The sequence below is a fragment of the Rana temporaria genome, chromosome 2, assembly GCF_905171775.1.
Source record: "Rana temporaria chromosome 2, aRanTem1.1, whole genome shotgun sequence".
In the NCBI taxonomy this organism is placed as follows: Eukaryota; Metazoa; Chordata; class Amphibia; order Anura; family Ranidae; genus Rana; species Rana temporaria.
The window spans coordinates 391,802,674-391,821,972 of record NC_053490.1 but is presented as its reverse complement, the minus strand read 5'-3'; the positions used below and the strand labels follow the sequence as shown (position 1 = coordinate 391,821,972).

The window sequence follows — 19,299 nt, the reverse complement described above, 5'->3', positions numbered from 1 at the left end:
TCATTGGCATTGCTGGAGGGCTAATGAGATCAGTGGCAGTGTTTGGGGGGATGGGATCAGTGGCAGTGCTTGGAGCAATCAGTTGCAGTTCTTGAAGTGGATGTGATCAGTGGCAGTGCTGGGGGGTTTGGGATAAATGGCAATGCTGAGGGGGAGGGAGGTGTGATCATTGGCATTGCTGGAGGCAGGGCAGGACTTAGGGTGGTGGGGGCCCCTGGGCTTGAGTGTTGGGGGGGATCGAAGTTGTTGAGCGGGGGGGGGCGAATTGAAGTTGTTGAGCGGGGGGGAGCGCATTAAAGTTGTTGAGCGGGGGGGGATTTTGCAGTTGTTGAGGGGGGGAGTGCCTCTCACATGTGCCAACAGCCGGGGCCACAGACTGTCATTAGCCCGGCTGTCGGCTTTCTTCCCTTCAGCAGCCACAGTCCTCCACACACCACTCCGGTTCCTCCTGCTTCCGTGCTGCCTCCTCTTGCAGTGCGGGAAAATTAACCCTTTTGCGGGACTGCGGGAAGAAGCTGTCTGTGCGGGAAAGTCCCACAGAATCCGTGCGTGTTGGGAGGTATGCGCAGGGCCGCCATCAGGAATTTTGGGGCCCCTTGCACAGCTTAAGGCATGGGCCCCCTGAAGCAGAGAACCTAGGGGGGGTGCTGCCGCCTGAAATTGAGAAGCGTGGGGGCTGCCGCAAATTGAGAAGCGGGGGGGCTTTTACAAAAAAAAGAAGAAATAAAGAAGAAAACAAATATATATATAAATATATGTAGCCATCCGGGGCCCTGGGGACCTCTGGGCCTTTTAATAAAAAGAAAAAATAAACCTCTGGGCCCTTTAATAATAAAAAAAAAAAACATTTATAAAAATTACATAAAAAAAGGGAGGTTGCCAAACCCGGGGGCCCTGGGGACCTCTGGGCCCCTGGGAACCTCTGGGCCTTTTAATAAAAAATAAAAAAATAAACAAAAATAAAAAAATAAACATTTATAAAAAAAATAAAAAAGGGGGGGTTGCCACATGGGGCCCTGGGGACCTCTGAGCCCTTTAATAAAAAATATATATATATATATATAAAAAAAAATGTAATTTTTTTTATAAAAAAATAAAAAAGGTGGGTTGCCATCCGGGGGCCCTGGAGACCCCTGGGCCCTTTAATAATAATAATAAAATATATATATATTTAAATATATATATATATATATATATATATATATATATATATATATTATATATATATATATATATATATATATATATATATATATATATTATATATATAAAAATAAAAAATATATAAAAAAAACATTTTTTTACAAAAAATAAATAAAAAAAAGGGGGGTTGCCGTCCGGGGCCCTGGGGGCCTCCGGACCCCTGGGGACCTCCGGACCCCTAAAAAAAAAAAAAAAAAAAAATTTTTTTTTTTTTTTTTTTTTTAAAGGGGGCCCCCTATTTGGTGGGGCCCCTGGGCTTGAGCCCAGTCAAGGCCAATGGTAAGTCCGGCCCTGGCTGGAGGGTTAATGAGATCAGTGACAGTGTTTGGGGGGATGGGATCAGTGGCAGTGCTTGGAGGAATCAGTTGCAGTTCTTGAAGTGGATGTGATCAGTGGCAGTGCTGGGGGGTTTGGGATAAATGGCAATGCTGAGGGGGAGGGAGGTGTGATCATTGGCATTGCTGGAGGGTTAATGAGATCAGTGGCAGTGTTTGGGGGATGGGATCAGTGGCAGTGCTTGGAGGAATCAGTTGCAGTTCTTGAAGTGGATGTGATCAGTGGCAGTGCTGGGGGGTTTGGAATAAATGGCAATGCTGAGGGGGAGGGAGGTGTGATCATTGGCATTGCTGGAGGGTTAATGAGATCAGTGGCAGTGTTTGGGGGGATGGGATCAGTGGCAGTGCTGGGAGGAATCAGTTGCAGTTCTTGAAGTGGATGTGATCAGTGGCAGTGCTGGGGGGTTTGGAATAAATGGCAATGCTGAGGGGGAGGGAGGTGTGATCATTGGCATTGCTGGAGGGCTAATGAGATCAGTGGCAGTGTTTGGGGGGATGGGATCAGTGGCAGTGCTTGGAGCAATCAGTTGCAGTTCTTGAAGTGGATGTGATCAGTGGCAGTGCTGGGGGGTTTGGGATAAATGGCAATGCTGAGGGGGAGGGAGGTGTGATCATTGGCATTGCTGGAGGGTTAATGAGATCAGTGGCAGTGTTTGGGGGGATGGGATCAGTGGCAGTGCTTGGAGGAATCAGTTGCAGTTCTTGAAGTGGATGTGATCAGTGGCAGCGCTGGGGGGTTTGGGGTAAATGGCAATGCTGAGGGGGAGGGAGGTGTGATCATTGGCATTGCTGGAGGGTTAATGAGATCAGTGGCAGTGTTTGGGGGGATGGGATCAGTGGCAGTGCTTGGAGGAATCAGTTGCAGTTCTTGAAGTGGATGTGATCAGTGGCAGTGCTGGGGGGTTTGGAATAAATGGCAATGCTGAGGGGGAGGGAGGTGTGATCATTGGCATTGCTGGAGGGTTAATGAGATCAGTGGCAGTGTTTGGGGGGATGGGATCAGTGGCAGTGCTTGGAGGAATCAGTTGCAGTTCTTGAAGTGGATGTGATCAGTGGCAGTGCTGGGGGGTTTGGAATAAATGGCAATGCTGAGGGGGAGGGAGGTGTGATCATTGGCATTGCTGGAGGGTTAATGAGATCAGTGGCAGTGTTTGGGGGGATGGGATCAGTGGCAGTGCTTGGAGGAATCAGTTGCAGTTCTTGAAGTGGATGTGATCAGTGGCAGTGCTGGGGGGTTTGGAATAAATGGCAATGCTAAGGGGGAGGGAGGTGTGATCATTTGCATTGCTGGAGGGTTAATGAGATCAGTGGCAGTGTTTGGGGGGATGGGATCAGTGGCAGTGCTTGGAGGAATCAGTTGCAGTTCTTGAAGTGGATGTGATCAGTGGCAGTGCTGGGGGGTTTGGGATAAATGGCAATGCTGAGGGGGAGGGAGGTGTGATCATTGGCATTGCTGGAGGGTTAATGAGATCAGTGGCAGTGTTTGGGGGAATCAGTGGCAGTTCTTGAAGTGGATGTGATCAGTGGCAGTGCTGGGTGGAGATAATGTACAAGGATTTGTAGCAAAGAGTTTTTACATGAAGATTATTTGATTCATTCTACAGAATGAGTGCTTATGATTTTCCCATAATTCTCAGCTTACCAACATGTTTATATCTTACAGCTGCACCATATGACGTTAGCTCTGCCAATGGTAAGTAATTTGTTAGAATATATTTTGAGTAGCTTGAAACAAGATTTACCTCTATTTAAATCTATTGCGTGTCCAATATATTTCCTGCATAATTTCCACATTAGGTAAAACCACTGGACACGAATATGCAGGTAAACCATAAACCCACATGTGTGGGTAAACAGAGGGCCCGGGTTTATGCATCCGGAAGGCACAGGTGGTCCGTGCAGCCGCATGCAGTCAACCTGTTCAAATCAATGACAGGTAGATGATACCCCTGGGTGTACTTCCATGTGGGACCAATGCAGACACACTGAGTTCTGAGCAATGCATCAGTCCCACACATATGTACAAGCAGGGATGTGTGTCGTGATCTGTGCAGCTGTCCACAAGGACCACCTGTGCCTCCCGTGTATGTAAACATCACCCTTTGCATGGGAGTAGTGATCAATACACCTGTATGAATGAGGCCCTAAAGGAGTTGTAAAGTCAGGGTGCATTCGATGCATTAAGGTGAAAAATCTTCTGTGCTGCAGCTGCGCCCAGAGCCCCCCTTTTTCTTACCTGAACCCGATCGCTCAAGCGACGAGCACGAGCCCAGCAGCTCCAGTTGCAGTCAAGTCTCCTTATTGGATAGATTGATAGCAGCAGGAGCCTATGGCTCCTGCAGCTGTCAATCAAATCCAGTGACACGGGAGCCAGGGGCGGGGCCTAGTCCTGCTGTCTGTGTCAATGGATGCAGCAGCAGGACTCAGGACCGCACCCGCACAGGTGACCCAATGGAAATCGGCTCTCCGTGGGGGCACGCAAAAAAGGGGAAGAGCAAGGAGCGACGCCGGGGGATCCCAGAAAAGGAGGTTCGGGCCGCTCTGTGCAAAACCTATGCACAGAGCAGGTAAGTATGACATTTTTGTTATTTTTTTTAAATGAACCTTTACAATCACTTTAAAAGAGTAGTATGTTTCTTTGTTTTGCCCATTCATACTTACCTAGGTGGATGTGCCATTGGTCTGATGCTGCATCTGTCCCCCGGAGCCTCTCCACTGAGAACCGAGCGATCGAACATCGCAGATGGCTCGGTTCTCACAGATCCCCAAGAGGAGAGCTGCTGACTGACAGTCATGTCCTCCATGTTTACTGAGAGCTGAGCTGTGGAGGAGCAGGGAGCGGCCGTCTCAGCCTCCCAGCGGCTCACTGAGAGGCTGAGATGGGCATCAGTCCAGGCACCTGACGGATCCAGACTTTATTGTCGTGATGACACGGTGCCTGGACTGATTCCTATGACATAAGCAGAGAGCGGACTTCAGCCTGCTCTCTGCTAAAAACGGGTCACAGAGCCAGAGGAGAAGCCCAGCCAAACAAGCACCAGGCTGGGCTTCTCCTTTAAGTTATGTTTAGCAGGTATTTATTATTATTATTATTATTATTATTATTATTATTATTATACAGAATTTATATAGCGCCAACAGTTTACGCAGCTCTTTACAATATAAAAGAGCCAATACAGTTACAATACAATAAAATACAAGAGGACCCTGCTCAGAGCTTACAATCTAATTGGGGGGAGGGGGGCAACTGGTACTAAAGGTTGTAACTGTGGGGAATGAGCTGATGGAAGTGATAAAAGATTAGTTGGAGGTGTGATAGGCTTCACTGAAGAGATGAGTTTTCAGGGATTGCCTGAGGGCAGCCAGAGTAGGACATAGCTGATTAGATTGCGGTAGAGAGTTCTAGGGGATGGGAGAGGCTCTGGAGAAGTCCTGAAGACAAGCAAGGAAGGGTGAGACAAGGAAGCTTGGGAGTAGGAGGTCTTGATAGGAGAGGACGTTTGGGTGATATTTAGAGACAAGATTGGTGACATACTGTAGCTTGGGGCAGAGTTGTGAATGGCTTTGTATGTTGTAGTTAGTATTTTAAATCTAATTTCCTGGGCGATCGGAAACCAGTGTAGGTATTGGCAGAGAGGGGTGGCAGATACTGAGCTGTTGGTAAGGTAGATGAGTCTGGCAGCAGCTTTCATGATAGACTGAAGAGGGGATGGCCTATGGAGAGGTAGACCATTAAGAAGGGAGCTGCAATAGTCAAGGCGAGAGATATTAAGGATAAACAAAGGAAAAATATGTGCATAGAAAAAATGATGAGTGAGCAGCCAACACTAAACTAGACAAAAAGTGAAACAGCAGATATAACAATAATTGTGAGCGCTCAAAAATTATGAAACCGTGAAAAATAGTAGAAACGTTTTTTTGAAATACACCACTAGGATGATTGGTATGAAAAAAATAACATAACATGTCAGTTCATTTTGATTGGTGTGAAAAGACATCAACACAAGTGAAAAAATCTTAAGGTGACAAATCTTGAAGAAAGTGCAGTCAAAAAAAGTAAGGTTGGCAGGGTTACCAGATGAGGTGGACGCATGTACCATACAGCACATTATTTCCGAGTGCATCCTCTGGCCACATGTGGTATTGCATGCAATAGAAGTCAATGTGGAACAAATTATCTTAGTTTCCATTGACTTCTATGGGGAAACTCGCTTTGATATGCGAGTGAAGTGGATTACAAGCCTTCTCCTGGAAGGGATTATGCTTGTAATCCAAGGTTCCACTGTATATCTGAAAATTGATCAATCCTGATGTCCTGATTTCATTTCTTGAGGCCTGAACAGGCCAGGACAGTACAGATATCCCCTAAATTATCCTTTTTTGGAAAGTAGACTGTCCAAGGTATGTAGTAAGAGGCATGGTGGACTTTTTGAAGTTGTAATTTTTTGTCATACTTTTTTAGAAAACAAAAAAAATCACAATTTTGTTTTTGTTTTTACACACTGTCCCCAGTGCAGTACAGTATCATCATATAATTGGCGTTGCGGTTATCAGGGACACTGACTGGTGACAGTATTTTTTTAACACACAATAGCAACATTATATTACTCTGGGGAAGTGATCAGGATTTTTATTTTCTACATGTTATGTTTGCTTATAGCAGTAAATTACATTACTATAAGCAAGCATTGTACTGAATGAAACTGATTCATTAAGTTTGTTTTGTTGTGATTAGCTGTGATTGATCAAAAGCTAATCACATGGTACAGATGGGCTGTGATTGGCCCTGTCTGTACCATGTGATCAAATTGACCAATCACAGCTAGCAACACAATTGTATACAATTCATGGCACAAAAGGAAGCCAGAACAAAAAAGCTCTCCTGCGCTCCGGTGTTTCGCTAGATACGGGTGGTAAAGGCTAGTCTCTAGTTCAAGGTGAAGTCTATAGTCTTGCAGCCCTCCTCAGAACAATGGGTGTTCGCTTAGCTAAAAAGAAAAAGAAAAGAAGGAGGGTGCACCAACCTAGTGCATTTCCAAATTTAGAAAAATTGTTTTTGTATATTTCCATCACTTTCTTGTTTCACTAGATTGTTTGTGGCTGCTTATCACACAGATAGCGCAGATTTTTTCTTGTTTTTTTGCATTTTTTTTCATTTCCAAATTTAGGAATTTTATTAAAAGTAGAATGAAAGCAATAGTCCTACTCACAAACGAGCTTCGGTACAGGCTTTTCTGACAATAAAGCTGAATCACTAGGCGCCTGCGAGCAGGATTTGATGACAAGAGGATCGGACGGTACCTCAACCTGCTAAACGGCTGACGTGTTTCTGGGGCGCACCCCTTTCTTCAGAGCCTAGGCTCTTAAATTTGGTTATGCACCAGGTCGGTGCTCCCCCCTTCTTTTTTTTTACAAAAGGAAGCCATCCATTGTGTACAACTGTCATGTGACCTGCTGTGATTGGTCACGGTGGTCACATGGTACCGTCAACGAGCCGCTACTCTGATCAGTCATCTGCTGTGTCCTGTGGACACGGCCGGTGACAGATCGCGCTGCTGAATGACGTCATATGACCTCCAGTCAGGATCTTAAAGCCACGACCCGGCCATCATTGGGCTATAGGCGAGAAGTGGTTAACAAAAGTCTATGCAAGTCGCAATGAAATTGGAAAAAAGTCGTGCAGGAACCTTTTTCAAAGTTGCGGCAATTTGAACAGTTCCATTGCCAGAAATGGCACGTGATTTGGAACTGTCAAATCACAAGTAAGCTTATATTAGATTGTCAAAGATAACTTGTTTGTATTGTTATGAAAAGGCTGATGTTACAAAATGAAAGTCTATGATGTGACTATAGAACTCCCTTAACTTCCATAAAATTGTTTATTTTATGTATTATCATAGGTTTCTCTGTTGCCTGGACACTGAGTACATTGACCTTATCATGGATTTCTGTGATGCTGATGTAACTTCTATGAGTCCCATAAGGTGTCTTTTGTCAAAATGTCAACATGGACATTCTCAAAAAGAAAAGAAGTTTCCCTGCATACTAGAGACTAAACCATAGATAATATTGCTTTCTCTACAATATTTTTCTGCTGCTAGCAATGAAAATACGCATCTTGTCACTAATCCGCTTATGTGTGCTGTTCTATATTGTTGGCCCTTAATGATAACCTTACCTACTGTACATATGCAATACGAATTTATGATGGCCTTAATGGATCATATTTGAACACATAGGGGTTTATTTCATTTTCTAAAGGAAAATAGGTTGTTCACTTAGCATAGTGATGTGAAAATTCATTTTGCAAAGACTATCTAATTAAGAAATTACATTTTTTTTTTTTTGCTTGCATATGATTGGTTGATGGAAGTTGAAATTCCCCTGCCATGTGAACAGCTTAGTTGCCTTTAGTAAGACAACCTCATTGTATGCTTTGCTTTATATATTATTTGTTTAATCTCGTGCATTATACATCCTTTATGAAATAAATGAGATTACAGCTTGTTATATCATAATTTTGAGTGACTGTTTTTATTAAGTGTTGGCCCATGTATTAGACCTGGCAGAAATCGTTCAGTCGTAGCATGGGTATAATTTCTAACTACATAAGGTATCATAATAGATCTGCCCTCACACACTTCTGATTCCCTTCTCATTTGTCAAGTGTATTGTCTCATTAAAATATAAAATACCTTTATTTAATGATATAATTATTATACAGTATAATAAATGTATAGCTGTAAAAAAAGGAGAGAGATAAGGTGGCACAATATTATAAAATGATTAAACATCCTAAATAATAATGTTACACAGAGGCGATTCAGTTCGCATGTGTTGCGCTATATAAGTTATTCATTCACTTACAGTGTAATGATAAAACCCAAAAAATAATAATATTGCGCTGTAAGGCCTCTTGAACACTGCAGCTTGAAAAAGCTCAGTACAACATTTTTTTTAACTGAGCTAAAATGTAACCCATTAAAGTGGTTGTAAACCCTTTACAACCAATTTAACCTACAGGTAAGCCTAGATAAAAGGGGTTGTAAAGGTAAAAAAAAAATCCCCTAAATAGCTTCCTTTACCTTAGTGCAGTCCTCCTTCACTCATCCTTCTATTTTGCTTTTAAATATCCTTATTTATTCTGAGAAATCCTCACTTCCAGTTCTTCTGTCTGTAACTCCACACAGTAATGCAAGGCTTTCTCCCTGGTGTGAAGAACGCCTCTTGAGGGGGGAGGGGGTGAGCAGGAGGGTCAGGACGCTATCTACTTTGCAGATAGAGAAAGGAGAAGTGTGTTAGTGGGTGTCCTGACACTCCTGCTCGCCCCTTTCCCCCTCAAGATGCTTTCTCCACACCAGGGAGAAAGTGTCGCATTACTGTGTGTAGTTACAGACAGAAGAACAGGAAGTGAGGATTTCTCAGAAGAAATAAGGACATTTAAAAGCAAAATGGAAGGATGAGGTAAGTGAAGGAGGACTGCACTAAGGTAAAGGAAGCTATTTAGGGAAAAAATAAATTTCCTTTACAACCCCTTTAAGGCTTACCTGTAGGTGCAAGAAATATCTCCCAAACCTAAAAGGTTTAGGAGATATTTGAAAAAAATAGCGGCACCAATGTCTACATATCAGGCGCAGGTGCACTGAGCGTGCCGCTACTAATGGCATGATGTCGTTAGTGGCGGCTCCCGCGCGCATTGCTGTTCCGGCCAGTCACAGCGCTGGAGCAGCGATACCCGGAAGTCACTCCAGGTATCATGGCGGCGTCGGAGGAGCCAAACAAGGGCTGCTGCAAGGGCTTCAATCTCAGGTAAGTAATTCATAATGAGCTAGTATGGTGCCATGTATTCCTCAGTTAAAAAAAAAAGAAAAAGAAAATCTGCATTCCCGGTCAGTATTTTGCTCCGATACGTGCAAATATGCGCATATGAACATAAATATTAATACATTTTCCCTAGGAAGGTATTGTGCACATGAATGCGTGGACTTGCAAACACGCACATAAATACGTGCATATTAGCACAAAACAAACACCTGAAATTACGTGTGCAAGATAATAAAATCATACATAATTCTTCTCATATTTTAGAAGATGCTACAGTATGTTATACATTTAAAGTGGTATTAAACTCAAAACTTAAAGTAGAGGTATAGGAAAAACTTATTTTTTTCACTTTGGATAGAGCAATCTGTGTCCCATTGTGGAGACTTCCCTTCAATTCCTGTCCCACAGACAGGAAGTGAAAGGAAATCCTTGCAAATGAAGGGAATTCCTTGAGGACCCCAGGTCACCAGAACCAGTGTCCCCATTGGAAGATTTCCCCTCTATTTCCTTTCTGGGGACAACCCAAAATTTGGGATTTTCTTTTACTTTCACTTTCAAATATACTGGTAAACAGGACAAATTGAGAGGGTGAATAATTATAACGGGGGGCACAGACAGCAATAAAAACTGACAAGCATTCTAATCCCTCTGCACTCTATCCAAAACTAAAAAAAAGGTTTTGCCTTTGGTTATACTGTGGTGGATTAGGGTAAAATTTATATTTTTGATTTAGGCAATTTTTTTATTAGAACCACTAAAATGTTTAATCTCTTTTATATTTTCACATTGTTTTTATATTGTTTTTTTTTTATATTCACTATCTATATATGCATGTGTGAAAAATATGTATCACAATAGTGTTTTATTATCCTTATATGAAGATTTGTCAGATATGATATTAAGTTTTAAAAGTCAAAAGAACACAGCATTGGAAGTGAAGGACAAATCTATTCAAACCAAGAGCAGATGTTCTCCCATCCCCCATTACTCCTTATTCTCCATGGCTTCGCATTTCCCCTACTGCATTCTAAAGAGGAAATCCCCCCTCCTCCTTCTGTCTGCTTCTTGAATTCATACGGAGAAACAAACATGGCGAATGTGAAAGAGACTTTACATGTTGACTGTTTGGACTGAGCAGCCCTTGCAGAATTGACCAAGGGCCCCTGCGTAGGGGCATTAAACAAAGGATCTTACATGTGCTCACAGGAGGGCGTGTAAAGGGGTGGGTGAGAAGAGGGTGAATGGGAGGAGCAGTGGGTGATTGGGAGGGAAGAGTGGGTGTGGATGTATAATGTGAACCAATCAGCATGCATAAGTTTTGTAATGTCTTTTGGCAATAAAATTGACCCCCGGCTGAAGTTCAGCCTCTTTCTACTCTGGCAACCAAGGAAAGCAGTGTGTGTGCATTTCTTGCTATAGTGTCTGAGCCGGTAAAGCATTGCAGGTTATCCTGTCTTGTGTCAGGAAATTAAACTTTAACAATACTTTACCATATTGCAGACTGCACAAGATTACCAGAGACTGCGAACATACTGCACGAGATTACCAGAGACTGCAGACATACTGCAGGAGATTACCAGAGACTGCGGACATACTGCAGGAGATTACCAGAGACTGCGGACATACTGCAGGAGATTACCAGAGACTGCGGACATACTGCAGGAGATTACCAGAGACTGTGGACATACTGCACGAAATTACCAGAGACTGCGGACATACTGCAGGAGATTACCAGAGACTGCGGACATACTGCAGGAGATTACCAGAGACTGCGGACATACTGCAGGAGATTACCAGAGACTGCGGATATACTGCACGAAATTACCAGAGACTGTGGACATACTGCACGAAATTACCACAGACTGTGGACATACTGCACGAGATTACCAGAGACTTTGGACATACTGCATGAGATTACCCATGAATTGGGGCTCCGATGACAGCTTTGCAGAGTGCACAGAGGACACAGGAGGCTGTATTCGCGCGCTAGCCAGAAGAGAGGGGGTGGGGCCGGGAGCTCCACTGACGCGCTGACCCCGCCCCATGTAGCCTGAATGCTTGGAACAGAGCGGCTGTAGTTACAACAGTGATCGGAGTGAGCACGTCAGTGGAGCTCACGGCCCCACCCCAGGACCTCTGTATTCCCCAGCCAGTATAGAGGTGGCGGGGTGGGAGCTCCACTGACACTCTCACTCCGATCACTGCTATAACTACAGCTGCTCTGTTCCGAGCATACAGGCTACATGGGGAGAGGCCACGTGTCAGTGAAGCTTCTGGCCCTGCCCCCTCACTGCTGGCTAGATCGGGAATACAGCCTCCCATGTCCTCTGTGCACTCTGAAAAGCCGTTATTGGGGCCCCAATTCACGGGTAGCGCAGGCCCCCCTACAAAGATTGGGCCCAGGGCAGGTGCCCTGTTTGCCCTGTGCTAAAGACTGCCCTGGCTGCTGGCAAAAAAAAAGTTGCTGTAGATGGATCGGGCCCCTTGGGACGCTCGGGCCCCTTACTTGAGTACTGCCTGTACCCCCCTGATGGTGGCCCTGATGCTAGGGCACACTCCTGGTGGATGCCTGTATGGTGGGAACCAAGGATTCCTCAAAAGGCTCCAAAGCTTTAATTTCAAGGTCACATGGTACACATATGGCAACGTTTTGGAGCTACACGGGCCCCCTTCATCAGGCAGGTTACCGTATGTGTACCATATGACCTTGAAATTAAAGCTTTGGACCCTTTTGAGGAATAGTGGTGTGCTGATGACTTTTCTTCACTCTGAATTACAGAATACTGACACTCTATAACAGGATGTGTATGAAGGCTCCGTATTGCAGGATCACCAGGTATCATTTCAATGAGAGCTGCAGATCTCCAAATATTGTAAAAGACATTTGTAATGACAATAACGTAATAAAGGTTAATTGTATTGAAAAGGAATCATGGACTTTACACCAATGTAGTAAAAATTGGTAGATTTTATTTATCAGTAATCAGCCTATATAAGTCAGTATTTTATATGTTTTTAAGATATGTTTGTTATTATTAATAAAAATAAAAAAATAATGAATAATAAAACAAATGTTACTACATTGGTGCCTGGAAAGTCCATGATTCCATGATTCCTCTTCAATACAATCAACCTAGTTACTAGGACGTGGCACTTTCTACCATTATTTAAACACCCTTAGTAACATCATGTTGTGGTGTACCTTTGCTAGTTTATTTAATAGCATAAAAAAGCTTTTATGAGATTTCATATATGTAATTCATTTTAATGTAACTTAATGTAATTTTGTTGAACAATTACAACCCCCATAAATTCTATACGTAATGCAAAATAATCATAGAAATTTTACATACAGCAATAATGACGGCAATATAGAACATCATGTGCGATAGATTTGAAATCTCTAAATGTCCCTTTAATAAAATTCCTTGACTCATTGAGAATAAGGTGTCAACAACATGACACATTTCAATGCATATTTATCCATAGAGGATGTATCCAGGCTCTTATCTTCTTCCTGGTACTTATATTGCCAGAGCCAGTATTGTTCTGTTTCATCACACATCTCATACAGATTGCCTATCAATAAGGTAATCTCCTAAAACACTATTACATTTCCAGTTGTACATGTAATCATGGCTGCATGAAAGGAAACCAACGGCAACGTTTATAACTCATCACCTCCTGATAGCGTTTACCAATATTCTAGGCAGCCCTACATACTTTTACAGATAAAGAGTGAGATGTGCGCATTGTATTACAAGGGGATCGCCTTGTCTGACTAAATGCCAAAATGAATCATTGGGTATCAAATTCAACAGACTTTCACACTAGCAATACTGTCTGGCGTCTCCTTGAAAAAAAACGATCCTCTGTAGATCACTTTTCAGAGGACGGTGGAAGGAGGTTTGCAGGCATTCAGGAGATGATAAATTAAATGACTATTTTGCATTGTGGGACCACCCTACACCTGCGAGCCAAGCCAATTCATGTTAGAGTTTTAAAGGTGGTGCGGTGCAAAGCATTGAGGACACTGCAATGTGTACTCACCCACATGGTATTATGCCTGCTTGTGTGTGGACAGTAAAAAACGCAAACCAACTACCTATTTTTACTGCCCCCTGGAGGCTTCAAGCGAAACTAATCCCATCGATTTAATAGTTTCAAAAAACGGTTACATTTAAAGGCATGCCAGTAGTGCTAACTGTCACATTTGCTTGTGATCTCAGCTGAACTGTCAAATCATCAAATGGCTGGTGTCATAAATGATCACATGTCCAGCATCATGGCAGTTGCAGATCAAACACAGACTATGGTGGCAGCTTCTTTGGCTGTAAAGGATAGGAGGATTTAGTTCTGCTTTAAGCTGGCCATAACAGCTGGTTCCTGAGCAACTAGCCAAAATTTGCTTCATGGGTGTCCCTTTTGGCACACTCCTGCCCAACAGTCTTTGACTGCAGTATTGAAGAAGCAGGGGGGGAAATTGTTGGCTGAACAGTGTCTGCATCCAATCAGATGCAGCTGCTGGCACCGGCCGTCAGAATAAGCAAAAAAATAATTTGAAGGACTGGTGTAAGAATTATACCAGATCCATTAAAGGTTATGTGAATGTTTCTCTTATAGAAGCTAACGTAAAAATTTATACTAGATGGTATTTAGTTCCCGTTAAACTGACCTCTATATGTATCCGTCGACTTCACCCCTATGCTTCAGAGGCTGCCATGGATTGGGGTCTATGATACATATTTGGTGGGAATGTCCCAAAATTCGGGGATACTGGAATAAGGTGTTTAATATAGTCAGACGTGTCACAGGCTGTAACTTGCATCAATCTCCTACTATTGCTTTACTTAACGGAATGTTGCCTCTAACTTCTAAGGTTACCAGAAAACTCATCTTATATATTATGACGGGTGCCAGGATTACACTCACAGCTGCATGGAAAAAGACTAATGTTTCCATCCTATATATGAAAAGAAAGGTCACATGGATTATGGAACAAGAGAAAAGGGTCTGCTCCATGTTGGATAAGTCTATTCTTTTCTATGAAATCTGGGAACCTTGGTTGAAATACATGGGGATAACTTATACTCCATGAAGGTTTTGATGACATCAGAGTCTTTAGGACGATGCTGGTAGATGGCAGGCAGGCTAATTTTCTATCTCTCCTGACTTTCCTCCAGCTTTCTTTTTTCACTTCCTCTTTTGTCTTTTGTCATTCTTTCTTTTTTTCTTTGATTCCTCTTTGGTTTTGTGTCATTGTTTTTTCTCTGGGGATAGAATCCTTAATATTTTTCATCCTCAGTTTGTTTTATTTGGAAAAACTTAGTTTGTGTTAAAGTAATTGAAGGATTTTACCAAACCTTTGAAGGTATTAGGTTTGATGGGGATTCTGAAAATATATTTTCGGATACCGGTGGGTTCCAGTATTAGTTATTGGAGGGAGGGAGGGTGGATTGGAGGTTTTGCTCAGCCTCTAGGACACAGAAAGTTCCCGTTAGGGGTGTCGGAGAGGTTGATGTACTCCGGTAATCTTATCCTTTAATTGTTCTATGTAATTTGGTCTGGTACACTCATTTAGTTTTATCCTTTATATAACTAATTGTGTGGTAACAATGGACCTAGGAATTCCTTGATGTATAGAACTATTATTTTTCTCTTTCAAATATAAATTATTACTTTGAAATACTATATCCTTTTTGCTTTTGTGAACTGCCTTACTTTCACCATATGGTGATGAGCATATGGGATAGTTAGATATAAATGGCAGTTTGTAAGACAGAAATGATTGATATGAATTGAAATGTATTTTAATTATTATATTTCTGTAAGCTATTGACTTATATCCTGCTATTTTAATACAAATGTATGTATTTATTTTATTGAAAATAGACTTAAATTTGAATGAAAAAAAAAAGAATAAGCAAAAAAATACAACAGTGTATGGCCAGCTTAAAGCGGAGGTTCACCCTAAAACATTTTTTTTTTTGTTTTTTGCCGTACATACCGTTTTATTGTTATTTTCCCCCCGGCTTCGGGGTTCTGGCTCCCGCGGGAGTGGGCGTTCCTATTCAGAGGTTAGATGATTGAAGTCTGGTGAAAAACTTCCCCTGGCGCATAAGGCGCGTAACCAGTTTTCCGTAACTAGCCGACCAGCGAGTCGGCTCTATATGGTGCCTGCGCAGTCAGCTCTACACGGCGGGCGCAGGCGCCGTATAGCGACGTATAGAGCCGACTCGCAGGTCGGCTAGTTACGGAAAACTGGTGACGCCAGGGCTGTCTTAATGAGAGGGCACACCTGGGCACTGCCCAGGGGCCCCAGCTGTATGGGGGGCCCCTGCAATTTCCCTAAAGCAGCTGATCCTTGAGCCCACATTGGTCCGAAAATGGGGACCCCATGATGGCACTGAAAGTGATAGATACACAGGGGAGGCAGTCTGCCTCCTACCTACTTGATGTCTGTTTACCATCACTGTCATCATTGTAGGGGCCCCGGAGCATAACTTTGTCCAGGGGCCCACGATGCTATTAAGATGGCCCTGGGTGACGCGCCTTATGCACCAGGGGAAGTTTTTCACCAGACGTCAATCATCTAACCTCTGAATAGGAACGCCCACTCCCGCGGGAGCCAGAACCCGGAAGCCGGGGGAAAAACAACAATAAAACGGTATGTACGACAAAAAAAAAAAACAGCATACTGTAGATGTCGGAAGTGGTTAATGTAATGGTATATAGATGTTTTTTAGGGTGAACCTCCGCTTTAATGCAGAACTAAACTCTCTCAATCAACATTATTTTTAACCCTTATACTGCTAGCATTAATAAATAGACAGGAAGTTGTTATATATATATATATATATATATATATATATATATATATATATATATATATATATTCACACACACACACACATACACAGTCCTGATCAAAAATTTAAGAACACTTGAAAAATGGCAAAAAAATCATATTTTACATTGTTGGATCTTAACAAGGTTCCAAGTAGAGCTTCAGCATGCAAGAAGAAGAAATGGGTGAGACAAAACATTTTTTGAGCATTCAATTAATTGAAAGTAACAAATAAACTAAAACAGGCTGTTTTTCAGCTGATCAAAAGTTTAGGACCACATGCCTTTAAAAGGCCAAATCTGTGCAAAGATGTGCATTCATTGTCATTTTCTGTCAGGTAGTCACACGTTGTGATGGCAAAGACAACAAAACTCTCCCTTTTTGAACGTGGTCGGGTTGCTGAACTGCATAAGCAGGGTCTCTCATCAAGACACTGGACGATCCTCGACCCAAATTAAGGCCCTTACTGGTGCTGACTGCAGCCCCATAACCATTAGACGCCATCTGAGACTGAAGGGCTTCAAAAACAAAAAAACGTCTTCAAAAACCTTGTCTCCTTGAACGCCACAGAACTGCTCGTTTGGACTTTGCAAGAGAGCACCAAACATGGGACATTCAAAGGTGGAAGAAAGTTTTATTCTCTGATGAGAATAAAATGTAACCTTGATGGTCCTGATGGTTTCCAACGTTACTGGCATGACAAGCAGATCCCACCTGAGATGTTTTCTACGCGTCACAGTGGAGGGGGCCCAACAATGGTCTGGGGAGCTTTTTCCTTCAGTGGAACAATGGAGCTTCAGGAAGTGCAGGGACGTCAAACGGCCGCTGGCTATGTCCAGATGTTGCAGAGAGCATTCCTCATGACTGAGGGCCCTCGTCTGTGTGGCAACGACTGGGTTTTTCAACAGGACAACGCTACAGTACACAATGCCCGCAGGACAAGGGACTTCTTCCAGGAGAATAACGTCATTCTTTTGGCCCATCCTGTGTGTTCCCCTGATCTAAATCCAATTGAGAACCTTTGTGGATGGATGGCAAGGGAAGTTTACAAAAATGGACAACAGTTCCAGACAGTAGATGGCCTTCGTGTGGCTGTCTTCACCACTGCCGAAACAAATTTTTGAAGTGATCAACAATAACGGCAGAGCTACTCATTACTAAGTTCATGTTTGGAAGTTGGATTTCTGTTTTGGGGGGGTTTCGTTTTTTTTTGGAGGTGTGGTCCTAAACAGCCTGTTTCAGTTTATTCGTTGTTTTCATTAAATTTAATGTTCAAAAAAGTTTTGTCTCACGCTCATTTCTTCTTGTTGCATGTTGAAGCTCTACTTGGAACCTTGTTAAGATCCAACAATGTAAAATATGATTTTTTGCCATTTTTCAAGTGGTCTTAAACTTTTGATCAGGACTGTATATATATACAGTATCTCACAAAAGTGAGTACACCTCAGGCTCTCATATTTTTGTAAATATTTTATTATATCTTTTCATGTGACAACAATGAAGAAATTACACTTTGCTACAATGTAAAGTAGTGAGTATACAACTTGTGTTAGGCCTCGTCAGGGATGGACTGGCCATCGGGAGGACCGGGAGATTCCCGGTGGGCCAATCCCTCAGTGGGCCAAATTTCAGTGACAGCCCCGAGACTCTGCACTCTGCTGACCGCTGCTTGTCAGAGTACTGTATAAGCGAGGGCTTGCTGAGCCGCAGCTTGTGCGGGCTATTTTCGTTCCCGCACGCTGCCACAAGCTACACTTTTTACTGCAGACAGAGCCGAGTCAGCTGACATCTCTCCCCGCAGTCCCCGGCTGCCTGGCCCTGATACACACACATACATTGCAGAGTGCAGTGAGTGGAGAGAACTGAGCCCGCCCCCTCCTTCTTCTGTTGTGTGATGTTTCCTGTGTACACAGAGGAGGAGGAGGCTCACCACGCTGCCGAGTCAAAGCTGCTCGTCTGAGACTGCCTGAACGACTGTAAAGTACGTTTTCCAGAGGTGGGGAGAACAAGCCTACAGTTCAATTTGAGTGATTTGGGGGGAGAGGAAATGTTTTAGGGGCACTTTAGGACTTGTGCTACAAGGGGGCTTGTATATGAAATCCACCCCCCTTAGCACATATCCTCTCCTTCCCCCCTCAAATCAAAGAGATACTGTCTGCCACAGAGGGGGGTGGCCCTTGGCACCCCACAAGTGATGTGCACAATTGCTCCAGGTGCCCAAACTAATGCCCCCCTTCCAGCCAAGTTAGTGCAGCAAATTGAAAAACACAGGAACACGCTGTGCGATCTGTGCAATGCACATGTCACCCAGGTGCAATTTCAGCCCAATTATGTCCGCACACTCTCTGACCCTCTCCTGTAGTATGTTTGCAGTCTCTGACCCTCTCCTGTAGTATGTTTGCAGTCTCTGACCCTCTCATGTAGTATGTTTGCAGTCTCTGACTCTCTCATGTAGTATGTTTGCAGTCTCTGACCCTCTCATGTAGTATGTTTTCAGTCTCTGACCCTCTCCTGTAGTATGCTTGCAGTCTCTGACCCTCTCCTGTAGTATGTTTACAGTCTCTGACCCTCTCCTGTAGCATATCTGCAGTGTCTGACCATCTCTTGTATCATGTCTACAGTCTCTGACCATCTCCTGTATCATGTCTGCAGTCTCTGACCCTCTCCTGTAGTATGTTTGCAGTCTCTGACCCTCTCCTGTAGTATGTTTTCAGTCTCTGACCCTCTCCTGTAGTATGTTTGCAGTCTCTGACTCTCTCCTGTAGCATGTTTGCAGTCTCTGACATCTCCTGTACCATGTCTGCAGTCTCTGACCATGACCATCTCCTGTAGCATGTCTGCAGTCTCTGACCATCTCCTGTAGCATGTCTGCAGTCTCTGACCCTCTCCTGTAGCATGTCTGCAGTCTCTGACCCTCTCCTGTACTATGTCTGCAGTCTCTGACCCTTGCCTGTAGTATGTTTTGCAGTCTCTGACCCTTGCCTGTAGTACGTTTTGCAGTCTCTGACCCTCTCCTATACTATGTCTGCAGTCTCTGACCCTTGCCTGTAGTACATTTTGCAGTCTCTGACCCTTGCCTGTAGTACGTTT

At 43.3% G+C, this 19,299-nt stretch overlaps 1 protein-coding gene across 1 annotated transcript in view; it reads left to right on the top strand.

The window, feature by feature from the left end:
• The window catches only part of LOC120927384 (CUB and zona pellucida-like domain-containing protein 1), a 53,231-nt gene extending 45,175 nt beyond the window's left edge, over window positions 1-8,056 (top strand). The window contains exons 10-11 of the mRNA XM_040338023.1: window positions 3,202-3,231; window positions 7,439-8,056. Coding sequence (XP_040193957.1) covers window positions 3,202-3,231; window positions 7,439-7,503 — 95 coding nt within the window. The 3' untranslated portion in view covers window positions 7,504-8,056. The remainder of the gene's footprint in view (window positions 1-3,201; window positions 3,232-7,438) is intronic.
• Window positions 8,057-19,299: the final 11,243 nt, after the last annotated feature.